At 39.1% G+C, this 13,216-nt stretch overlaps 1 protein-coding gene across 7 annotated transcripts in view; it reads left to right on the top strand.

Annotated features, from left to right (window-relative positions):
• Nucleotides 1–1,327: 1,327 nt before the first annotated feature.
• LOC116056516 (glutamate receptor 2-like) overlaps nt 1,328–13,216 on the top strand; it is a 103,663-nt gene continuing 91,774 nt past the window's right edge. For 2 of the 7 annotated variants that reach the window (XM_031308639.2, XM_031308642.2), the window contains exon 1: nt 1,334–1,690. In XM_031308639.2, coding sequence (XP_031164499.1) covers nt 1,588–1,690 — 103 coding nt within the window. In that variant the 5' untranslated portion in view covers nt 1,334–1,587. Of the gene's footprint in view, nt 1,691–13,216 lie in introns of all 7 variants that reach the window. The other 5 variants (XR_004897607.1, XR_004897612.1, XM_031308640.2 and 2 more) reach the window with 4 other exon arrangements.

Raw genomic sequence — 13,216 nt, forward strand, 5'->3', positions numbered from 1 at the left:
ATTGTTGAATTGGTGTGCAAAGAATAATATCTGTGCATGTGAAATTATACAATTTGCTCGTGATGGTGTTTTATCACGCTCGGGAGATATAAACCTGATGCCATAGGTTTGTATATCATTCATGGCAACATTTTATTTTTTATGGCTGTTGACAGTATTTTCTAAATTTTTGGAGTGATAAAAAGAAATATCCAACATCCCCTCTGTAAGATCCTTTGACTCCAACTGTCAACAAAATGAAACAAGAAGTTTGAAACTGGTTTATCCGAAGTTCAGATTTCTGTTCTAGAAATGTATGCATTAGCGCATATTTAACAAGATAATGCCTAATTTGCATATTTAAACATCAAATTTCAGGAAACTTGTAATACAACAAATATTTTTCTTAATGTCAGTAATCAACTGGGAAAGTTTTGCGGCTGTTAGTTTATCCCCTCTTGCTCCATTCAACTTTACATTATAAGCTATAGTATTTTAATATTATAGATGGTGTAACAGATTTTTTTTCCTAGGTAAGGAAGAAATAATGTGAAAGGAAGCTTAAGCATTTTGACAAAAGTCACCTCTCTATTGGACTATGTTTATATGTATATGTTAATGCAATAGTAGGCCTATAGTTGTGTAGTTGTTATTGGACAAGATGTTTTGTGTATCGTGCATCATCCTATTTTATTATTCTTATATCCTATATATGAATTATGTCATTCTGCGCCACCTTTGGGGCAAACTGAGAGCTGGCAGCCTTCAGGCAGGCCTGTTGTGTGATATCAGGTCAAATCAATAGTTCGCCTATATAAAAATGATACCGAATAGTATTGTGGTATCTGACTATTTACCATTGTGATCTAAGTTTTTGGTATAAGGAGGATGTATGAACCTTACACTGCATGTACAGAGAACATCTGGAAAGTGTTAACATGAGTAGAGGTCCCCCCAAGACAGACGAGACCTTTTTTGGAATTGTGCCAGATAACAGGCACTGATTGGCTAGTTCATATACTCATACATATTACGCCCTATGTTGATACAATGCATAGGATATATACGTTGTGCACACAAAGAAAAGTCAGAGCGACAGAATTTGAAGATTGGGCTGGTCGTCTCTCCAGATATCCATGGGTCTGTTAAATTGATGCTGAATCTTTGCTTGTAATAAACCTTTTTATAATCAAGATCAGTGTCTACGAAGTTCCTTCTCCATACAGCGACAACACAGTGCTGCAACTGAAATATACCACAGTATCTTATGTGTTAGTCCTCCAGAAGGCTATGCATCTATCATGATAACATATACGGCCTACTGCTAGCCTCATTTTGCTCTCATAAACGCTGTTTTACGTTTGGCTCTCGGCTGCTCTCGGTTCTTCCTCGTGCCTCATCGGTATTCCTGGGCAACCCTCGGCGCGCGCCCCCAGTTCAGCAGCAGCAGCAGCAGCAGCAGCGGCGGCCACGGCACGCGCATCTTCGGGGAGAGGAAAGGGCATCTGCAGAGCTCGAGACGCTTCTGAAGAAGAGCGGGAATGACGCCATGATCTCGCACCGTGTGTGATGGAGGAAACGTTTTGGTAGTTGGCGCTGCCGTGGCTGATGTGGCGTCGCGTGAGGAGCCTCAACACCACCATGAAGCTGCTGTTTGTGCTCGCGCTCTTGTGGCGCGAGACGCTGTGCGGATCTCCGAGCGTCCAGATCGGTAGGGTTGTCTTTTCTGTCGTCACCCCTCCGTTCTCATCTTCACCTCTCCCGTTCAAGCTAACCGTGAGAATGGTCTGTCTAAACCATTCTCACTGTTAGCTTGTCTCCTTCCACCATTCATCGCTCCCTGTCTTCCTCCCACTAAAGCGGGCCTGTTTCACTCTGTCCTTCTGTCCGCTCTCAGTAACATGAGGCCTCCTGACGGCACGGCACGGCTGCTGCAGTGTTCTAATTATGTCAACATTTTCATCTTTTATATTATGTAGGCCTATGTGCTTATTTGCGCGTGCATCTAACCACCAGTGCAGCGTGTGGTGCATGTGCGCGCGCGCGCACGCATATGTGCCTTTAAGGTGTTACCTGGCACACAGTCAGGTAGGCTACATCCAAAAGAAATACAATCCAGCACTTCAGACGTTTCCTCCATTCCCTTGCCTATATACAGCGCCCCCTGAGACAGTCAGAGTGGAATTTTCAGCCACATGCTATCATATTAAAATATGAATAGGATAGAAGTAGACATACGGTTAACGTACTTAAAGGAGCACTGTGTAGGATTTAGGCAGAAATGGAATATAATCAGGGTGCCATATATGAAAAAAGAGGGGGGAGGGGGAGTTAATTCTTGCAAAACATGCAAGAATTAACCTGACATCGTCATACTCAGATTCTAGTCAGAATGTGAGTCTGAAACCGCTCCATTGGGCTGTGATTATGGGGCCTGTTTCAACCAAATCAGGAAAGAAAATTCCTCTGGACTCATTGGATAGACCTACAACCAATCAGCGCAACGGAACTCAACTCAACTGTAACAGACAGACAGTGTTTTGTCTCCATAGCAACCACTCTTTGCACAATGCACTTCCGTCCTAACTCCCGACTTTAGACTTTTTTTAAGCTGGATATATCATTTGTTTCGTGTAAATATGAATGTGGATAACGTTAGTGATAGTGAGATGATTGCTACAGTTGCATTTCTAGAGATGAATCGGCGAAAACACGTTTTATTTCTCTGATTCAAGGCTTTGTTCTAGCGCCGCTGGGCGCTCCCTCTCTTCAGTCTCTCTGTCTCCACCATATAGCTAACGCTACCGTGCTTTCGGGCGGTTGTTGAGGCTCCGCTCCGTCTAAAACTCTGCCATTTCGTAAAGCTGTTTGTAACGTAGAAATAAAATGGATTATTGATAATTTTATTTATATAGTTTTTAGCTGATTTTACCAGCTGACTTCTCTATTGGCCATTGAAACAGGTGAAGTCTCTTACGTTCTAAAACCAGCCTCTGTGACTTGAACAGCTGAGTCGCAGAAACACCATCAGCCGTGTGTGTGTGTGTGTGTGTGTGTGTGTGTGTGTGTGTGTGTGTGTGAGAGACACGTTACTGTTCGTTACTGTATTTGTCCATCATCGTATAAAGCCCACCCTCACAATTTGATTGTTCTTGTTGTCTCTTGTTCGAGCATAATTGCTCCACAACGGATCAAGTCCAGACCGAACTTCCCGACCTTAAATGTTGTGGGCGGGGCTGGCATCCAGGCTATGCAAGATTTTAACTAGGGCTGAATGATTAATTGCATTTGCGATAATATCGCAATATGTTAAAACGCGATTTCCTAATCGCAAAGGCTGCGATTTGGTCACATGACTCGCGAGAGCAAATCAGTCTGCATCAACTAGCACGCTAACGCTATGCCGTACCTTGAGCTGATTTCTGTCATTCAAACAACTCTGAGTTGTAGTTTAAAACTTTTACAGCCATTTTAATAAAATGAAGGGTTTTATTCGGGCTTGAGTCTATACATGCAGTTAATGGATACAGGCACACAGAACTCAAAGCTCGGTTGGCAACGATTAGCTCTGATTAGCAGTTAGCTCCGGTTAGCGGTTAGCTCCGTTATAAAGATATGGAGTGGAGGATCTACCACTGAGAGGGGTAACAATCAGACTGATAAATGACGTTCGGGGAGCTTTCACAGCAGCGTGGCCGCGGTGTTTCAACAGTTTTATTAGTACAGTTAATCCCACGGCAAGAACACCAGCAACTAGCTAACGCAACGATAGCCTCTCTGAACAAGTGCACACCGCAGCATGCAACTTCACGAGGGGGAGGGGCTGGAGGCAGCTCCTCTCTGTGCACTGTAAAAAATTACACTGCTGTGTGTGTGTGTGTGTGTGTGTGTGTGTGTGTGTGTGTGTGTGTATAGATATATACTATATACTATATTTTTACTTATTTAACTGTCTAGTGTGTAATTGTGTGTTCATACTATAAATTATTATATTATTATTATCTGTTGAATAATACAGAAGACTAAGAGCTTAAAAAAATAATCGAATATCGAATCACAATCGCAATATTTGGGAAAAAAATCGCAATTAGATTATTTTCAAAAATCGTTCAGCCCTAATTTTAACCCCCCTTCCAATTCCAAACCTATAGCCTACCATATAGTGCCACTCGACCAGCCATGCCAAAACACTTATTTATGAACATCAATATTTAATGGAAAATAATCTCAAAATGAAATAGCACAATGTGGTGTCAACATAAAACACAGCGCTTTCAAGCCGGAGCGGACTTCACTTCCCGGCGAAAACAAAACCCTTTTACCCAGGAAACGCGTGTTTGTTTCTCGGAAGTGTTTAACTCCAAACCACGATCTTTTTCCTAAACTTAACAAGTTGTTTTTGTGCCTTAAAGGAGAATTCCGGCCAATTTTGGTGCACTAGTAGTGTCACTGCCAGCCAGAAGCAGCACTATAAAATAGCAACATGGCATTATGACTTTGCGTAAACATACACGCCACTTTCCTAAAGCCAAATGGCGTGTTATCTGTACGCATTTTGAGCTATCCACGTGTATGTCTACGTGGATACAGTACACAGTGGTGTGTATGGAAAGGCTTTAGTAACACTAAAAAACTACAAAACACGACGGTGATCAACGTCACACACTTAAGAAAACAAACGGTTGGGTTTAGGAAAAGAACATTGGGGAATGCATTAATAAAAAGAAAAAAAAAAAAACGGTTGATAAACACCACACCCGATCCTAGCTCTCCTGGGTGAAAGTCCTGTGTTTTACCCATCTGCCACCCCAACCAACCAACCAACCAACCTCCCTCCCTCCTTTCATACTACTCGCTACGGCGATAATTCACATGTAATGTAGGTCAATGGAGGCACGGCGTTGATAAACACGCTAAAAAACGATTATGCGTCTTGATAACACGCAAAAACGGCATACGAATTGGCGTGTCATACATACGCCACTTTGTGAGATCAGTCTGAAAATAGTGTAGGTGTTATGGGTCCCACATGGGCAGATTATGCTGGTTGTAAACAGTAACACCACCTACTGTAAGTGAATACAGCATGTTGTTCCTTTTTAGCAACACTTTATTATATATACTATATATATTATACGCTTTATTTGCAATGGTTTTTCAAAAGCATCATATATCTTATCCATACAAAATATCAGAATTAAAATATGATGTATTATTATTCTTTACCCAGCCTTATATTAGAGTTGAAAATCTCCACCTTCAAGTACAGGTAAGATAATGCCTCACTTTTCACTTTAACTAAACATTTGAAAGCAGAACTTGTACTGTGGGATCACAGGCGGTTTTACCAGATGACATAGGTAAAGGGCCTCGTGGATTTTTGTTTTTGAGAATTAGTTTTTTTATAAAACTCAACCTGTAACCATGTTGCAGCGCATTCACACATCAAACTATTAGGTGGTGTGGCCCGGGCAGAGGAAGTAGGAAACCTGGCTCAGCCTGCTGGGAAACCGCTACAGCGTGCAAAACTGCCGGAGAAATGTGCACAACCGCCGGCAACAAAACATGGTGCTGGAGTGCCCAAGAGCCTGGGCATTCATCTAGCATGTGTTTTGTGTACGATTTAATTTCATCATTTGCATGTAGGGTAGACAGCAATCAGTTTTTGGCGGATAATCAGTTTTTGTAGGACACCGGTAGCCAGTTATCAATCAATCAATCAATCAATCAATCAATCAATGAGCCTTCTAGGGACGCTAAGCTGCATGTGTTCTCAGTTGTACTGCCAGAGTCAGGCTGTACCAGACTGTCCCGTAACCGTGTTGCACCAGGGGCCATGGCGCAGCGAACTTAAGCTCGGGTCCTGGCCCGAGGAAGAACCACTGCTCTTGGGCGTGGAGCTCTCAGCCTCCCGCTGGATCTGGGTCTAGATAGATAGATAGATAGATAGATAGATAGATAGATAGATAGATAGATAGATAGATAGATAGATTACTTTATTAATTCCAGCGGGAAAATTAAGGTGTCTTCGCAGCAGGTACTTAAATACAGTTACAACATAAAACCCTGCTATTACAGTAGAATCTAATAAAATACAATAGTCACAATACAAATGCACTTAAAAAGGAGGGATACATAATGGATAAGGTTACAGAGGACATGAGGCAAGTATATCGATGTGTTTTGTAAATAAATATTAATAGTATATAGCCTATACAAGTGAGTGAAATTATAATAATTATTCTGGACTGTTGAGTTGATAGAGACAAATAGTGGTCATCTAATAGGGACATATGAGTTTATAGAGTTGAATGGCAGCAGACAGGAATGATTTTCTATCAGTGGCGGCTGCGCTGCTGTCTAATGTAGAGGCATAACGTATTCAATCAAGACAGTTTCATAACTGGTTAAAACTCCTCGTAGTCGCGTTAAATAGCATTCAACTTCCATGTTTTGGTACAGTTGGTTTTTATACCTGATGCGAACCGTACGGGAGTATGCATAAACTGTACAGAGAACACCTTCTTAAGTGGACTAAGGCACGGATCATAACACTAATCAAACAAACTGGACTTTGGGTTCAGGTGTACTCCGATCAGGTCCCTGATGTAAAAGCCCCCTGCATTATATTGCATTATATTTTTATATTTTGAAATGCCACTGCCTCCCAAATGTTATGTTCTTCTTCACAAAGGTTAAGTAAAGATGTTTCCAACTTAAATTTGTGCATAAAAATGTTACACAATGCAGAAAATGAAGTGTTTGACGCTCAAAATTTCAGTAAAAGCTACATCATTGTGATGAAACAGTTTATTTAGGAAACTAAGGAGAGGGACATTTGTTGTATTTAGAAAGGGAGGACCATTACATTTTGTCTTCAGTTAAAAGTTTTCTGCTCCTTGAAAGTTTTTATTTCTTCCATTTTCCTCGCTTTGTAAGAGTCCTTCATTTGTGGTGTACAGTCTCAGTCTAAATAAAAAGGTTGAGGATTGATCCTATAATCATTTGGATGATGTTTCATTTATGTTAAATATTACTTTGAATGATTTTAACTACTACTAATGTAAAAAAACAAAGATTTTAAAATTTCATTTCACATTCATTAAAGAAGGGCTTCGATTGTATGCATTATTATTCATCATTTATATAAATCTGGGAGGATGGTGAAAAAAATATGTTACGGACTGGGACCCACTCAGTTTCCCCAGGACTCACTTAAATTACCATTGAATACATTGAAAACCTATCGACATCAATGCTCTCTGTGATGCAACTGTATCCATAGATAGTACTGCTGCTGTTGTGCTTGACCAGCTGGGTGATTTCATATGTCCAGGTGAAGTGATCACAGATGTGGACACCCAGGAATTTAAAGCTGCTGACCCTATCCACCTCAGATTCACATATGTGTGTTGATAGTGTGTTGAGCATGGGGCCAAGGACACATCGTTGTGGGATGCCGGTGTTCATCGAGACATTGTTTGAGGTTAGATTTCCAATCCTGAAAGACTGCAGTCTGTCAGAGAGGAACAGGGGGGAGTTCCAGGTAAACTCGTGAAAGCCGTAAATGTAGATGTAACTTTACAGTGAAGCCAGAGGCTACTGTGGTCGAGCCGTCAGTGTGTACCATGGTGTGTGTGTGCATGGATTGTGTGTGTGTGCTTGCTTTTTTCTTCTTCAGCATTTAGCGGCAGACTAAAACCCTTGTAGGTGTGTACAGTGGGGGGTCGTGAATGAACAGTAATGTTACCTAAGTGAAACAGCGTGTAGTTCCTTTTCAGCAACAGTTTGCTTTATTTGCAATCGTTTCTGAAAAGCATCATATGTCTTGCAATTACATTCCAGGATATACAACCCAGTCTCACGGCAGATCGTGAAATGCTCACGTAATTTAATCTATTGATTCATGTACACAGACACGTTTATCTCGTTTTTTTTTTTTTAAACTAATGTATTTCAACTAGTGCTGTCAGTTAAACGCGTCATTAACGGCGTTAACGCAAACCCATTTTAACGGCGTCAATTTTTTTATTGCGAGATTAACGTTGTAGTTTTTTTCACATGCTGTTGCAACAACTAGTAACGTTAGAAAAACTACAACACCACACCGGATCAGCTAGACCGGAAACAAAACAACAGGCATGCTGCACACACTTGTTTGGGCTTGCGAGCTGGCCAAAGAGTAGTAGGCTAACGTTACGTTTTGAGTGGATGGCGAGCGCGAGACGCCGAAATGGATGCCAATAAGATTCTGAATGGAAAGTTTACTTTTAAAAAGTTGTCGAGGGGGACAGTAATTTCACGCATACACAGCCTGTATGAAACAGAGAAAGCAGCCCAACTGGAACTGCTGCAAAGTGCTGCAAACGCTGTCTCATTAACCGGTGATCACTGGACGTCAGTGAGTAATCAAAATTATTTAGAAGTTACTGCACACTATATTGACTATGTATATCAGCATACGGTTTTAGGACTGTGTTGTTTGTATTAGGGCTGAACGATTAATTGCATTTGCGATAATATCGCGATATGTTAGAACGCGATTTCCTAATCGCAAAAGCTGCGATTTGGTCACATGACTCGCGAGAGCAAATCAGTCTGCACTCCGTAGAGAAAGCATCAACTAGCATGCTAACGTTACGCCGTACCTTGAGCTGATTTCTGTCATTCAAACAATTCTGAGTTGTAGTTTAAAACTTTTACAGCCATTTTAATAAAATGAAGGGTTTTATTTGTGCTTGAGTCTATACATGCAGTTAATGGATACAGGCACGCAGAACTCAAGGCTCGCTTGGCAACGATTAGCTCTGATTAGCGGTTAGCTCCGGTTAGCGGTTAGCTCCGTTATAAATATATGGAGTGGAGGAGCTGCCACTGAAAAGGGTAACAAACAGACTGATAAATGACGTTCGGGGAGCTTTCACAGCAGCGTGGCCGCGGGGTTTCAACAGTTTTATTAGTACAGTTAATCCCATGGCAAGAACACCAGCAACTAGCTAACGTAACGATAGCCTCTCTGAGCAAGTGCACACGGCAGCACGCAACTTCACGAGGGGGAGGGGCTGGGAGGCAGCTCCTCTCTGTGCACTGTAAAAAAAATACACTGTTGTGTGTGTGTATATAGATATATACTATATATTTTACTTATTTAACTGTCTAGTGTGTAATTGTGTGTTCATACTATAAATTATTATATTATTATTCTTTGTTGAATAATACAGAAGACAAAGAGCTTAAAAAAATAATCGAATCGCAATATTTGGGGAAAAAATCGCAATTAGATTATTTTCAAAAATCGTTCAGCCCTAGTTTGTATAGTTCTTTTGACTGTTTTTGTCATTAGGGACATTGTCCACCCTCTTTTCTGTCCAGGAGAATTGTTACATTCCTTATTAGAAAAACGTAAAGGTTACAAATGTCCTGCTGTGGCAACTGGTTGTTGGACCATTTTGTTTGTGCTGTATAAGCACAGTGTTAGTGTTACATCTCAGTTAGGTTAGGTACTTGTAGGAATCATGCAATAATGACAGATTCACACATTTTTCTTTTGTTTACAGTAAATAAATAATAAACAATTACAAATCTTAAAGTCAAGTTCATAAAGTAACTTTCTTTGCATTCATTTGATTCCCAATTAAGATACATTGGTAAGAATGGCTTTCCATTGTTAATATGTACTTAAAAACAGTTCTGAAATGCAAAATAATAGAATTTTATTCATGTGATAAAACATGCAATTAATCGTGATTAACTATAGAAATTTGGCGATTAATCACGATTAAAAAATTAATAATTTGACAGCCCTAATTTTAACGGGAAGCATCTTCCGTGATCACAGCATGGTTCTTTATGCCAGTCGGGCTGCAGCAGAGAAGCTGTAGCTATATAGCTTTGCTATTATTGGTATTTTTAGCCCTATAACCGCTGTTTTAATCAACATTTATTCACCAGATCTGTGGTTTATATGCATTTCTTTTAATGTTATTATTTCGGTCTTATTGCCAGGGAAGCTGGATTGCTTTGTTGTTTATTGATATTTTTAAAACTATAACGCTACATCTATCAACATTTATTCAGATTTTATCATGGTATTAATTTCTTTATTTTAATAATATTATTTCGGTCTTATTACCGGTGAAATATTACAGTTAGTAGAGGTCCTGGGTAAGATATGTATGTGCTTCATTTAGCGGAGAATATCTCAACTGTTACAGACTAATATGACCCCATTGAACAACGTGGGATGTGTGCCAAAATCTCTACCCGGGACGAAAGTCCTGAAAATGACCACAACATGTGACACTATTATCACACTACAGGTGAATGGGACTTTTTCTTCCCTTTTATAGATATCCTCATACATTTCTACCAGATTAATATTCATATTAAGAGAAATACTATTGTATTACACTTTGTTTAAAAAATAAAATAAAATATGTAAATGAGGCAAAATCTCATTAAAAATGCATACATATAAACCCTTGAAGCTACAGATTTTCTGAGGTGATCACAATGTTCACAGTGACCATGATTATAAGGTAATAGAAGAGTGTAAGCATTCTGATTTGATATAAAGAAAATGGCTAAAAAACAGTCAACCTATTACATACAACTAGCAACATACAGGAATTGCCAGTTATTTATTAACCTAAACTTTAAAAGCTTACATTTCCTACCTGTTCTAAATATTGCTGTCATCACTTCCAACTTTTTTTTTCAACAAAAGTTTACTTGGCAGCCTTAGTGACCTAAGGTCATAGCAGAGCACATGGCTGTCAAGCAAGATGACTTGTGAGATCAAGAAAAATAAGGAAATCTACTCTTTATTCTTTGTGTTGGCGTGTACACTTATTGCGTGTCATTATCATCTGAGTTGTAATTTTGTGTATTTAAATAATTATAATGAATTTGTATCAGTTTTATATTTAATTTGGTGTGTATTGTAGCTAGCTAACTATAGTTTGTTAGCTAGCTGCTAGTGTTTTTGTTTAGTTTTTTTGCAAAATGGAGAAAATGTCATCACCAGTACATCACAACTTGTGATCACATAGTCTCAGACAAGTTGATGAAGTTACAGTTTCTTCATGTCATGAAGTTATTCCTCACAAAGAACAGATTTGGTACATACCAATTACTCATATTTGTATATTAGTCCCTGAGATTGTAATCTCAAAACCTGAAGGTTTGCCAGATCCCTGCTCGTGTGGCAAGTGTACACACAGGAATGGGTGTCCCTGTTGGGTAACTAGTATAGGTTGTTGCAAGTACTGCAAATGCAAGGGAGGCAATAGTTGTAAAAAAAATCCTATCACTGAATGAGCTCTCATCATCATCCCCATACCTGGACTCTGTTGTGAAAGGGAATACACCTGTTGTTTTGTATTTTTCACTTTAAGTTAGCGTTTCGGATAATAGCAAGGTTGGATATAAAATGTCTGTATATTAATCAAATGCTTGTTTTCTTTCTTTTAAAAAAGTCCCTTGTTTGTATAAAGTTGTATTTATAATTTTCCATTCAATACAGCACAAAACAGGACATCCCCCCCCACACACACGACATCCACACTGAACATCTACAGAAACACAATTAAAAATATTAAACCAGAATTCTTACACTTACACTACATGGTCATTGTAAACATTGTAATCACCTCAGAAAATCTGTAGTTTTAAGAGTTTATATGTACACATATTTAATGAGATATTGCCTAATTTGCATATTTTATTTTATTTTTAAGACAAAGTGTAATACAACAAGTATTTCTCTTAATATGAAGATTAAACTGGTAGACATGTATGAGGGTATCTATAAAGGGAAGAAAAAGTCCCATTCACCTGTAGTGTGATAATAGTGTCACCTGTTGTGGTCATTTTCAGGACTTTCGTCCCGGGTAGAGATTTTGGCACACATCCCACGTTGTTCAGTGGGGTCATATTAGTCTATAACAGTTGAGATATTCTCTGCTAAATGAAGCACATACATAACTTACCCAGGACCTAGACTAAGTATGCTGTAAGACAGAACATTACGACATGGGCCGAGCTGGGCGCATTCAAAGCCGATATCCCACAATGCAATGCAGGCATTCGTATCAGAGAATCGGACAGCGATCACCAGATCTTTAACGACAGTATCGCTTCAATGTACATATTTAATCAGTGGTTTTGTCACCAGCAACTCATTTGCTCAGTTTTGTTCCAGTAATTTATGCACCGTAATAACGTTTAAAAAAATCAGCGGAATACTCCGGAAGTGACGTAGCAATTACTGCTCGGAGGATAGGAAAGAAAAATAATAATATACATAATATTGATATATTATATAATATAATATAATATTTTTTGGTTTTTTAGTGCCGATGCTGATACCAAATTTACCGGCCGATAAATCTGTCGATCACTAAGCAGGAGTAATGTATCCTCTTTAGACTGACATTTGTTACTCTCCAGGTTGAGACCTTTCCAAGGATGTGTTTGCTATAGTCCTACGACAAAGACACATCATGGAGACCACTTTACAGGCTGCCTTGAGTTCAAACACTTAACATATTGTTTTATCATACAGCTGACATAAATAACGAACAGTCCCTAAGACTGACCCTCCAAAATCATATGGAAAAAAGGGATGACCCTCCCCAACATTGTATTGATGCATTCTGTACTGGTTTGCACTTGGGAAAGATATACAGATAACCATTGTTTTTTTACAGCCATGACTTACGTGATCAAATCTCTGCATTCTCATCTTACGCATCACACTCCACTGTTATGGTGTGGTGGCGATTTCAGTAGATTTACTCACTAACATAGTTGTGGAAACACAATAAGCATGGAAACTAAATGCACACTTCCTGCATTACTGCATTACTTCAAATACTAAGTTACTCATCTAGTAAACTAGTATTCACATAAAACAAAACATTGAGACTAGAGATGCACCGATTACACCTTTTGTAGGCAGATTCCCATTTCCTATTTTCCTATTCCTAGTTAGGCCAGCCGATACCGATTTTAGCCAATTCCATTTTTTCTAACCACTTTACAGCACACACAAATATTTATTTTATATCTTTTCTTTAATAGAACATTTTGCACAGAACATAGAAAACATTTTGAACAGATAATGGATCATTATAAAATAGAACTATATAAATTACTCCTGGTGTGGGAAATTCACACACATCTAAAGTGCAATGTTAGAACCATTTCCTTCTTTTCACATCCAATATCCAACAAA

Source organism: Sander lucioperca, chromosome 1, assembly GCF_008315115.2.
Source record: "Sander lucioperca isolate FBNREF2018 chromosome 1, SLUC_FBN_1.2, whole genome shotgun sequence".
NCBI lineage: Eukaryota > Metazoa > Chordata > Actinopteri > Perciformes > Percidae > Sander > Sander lucioperca.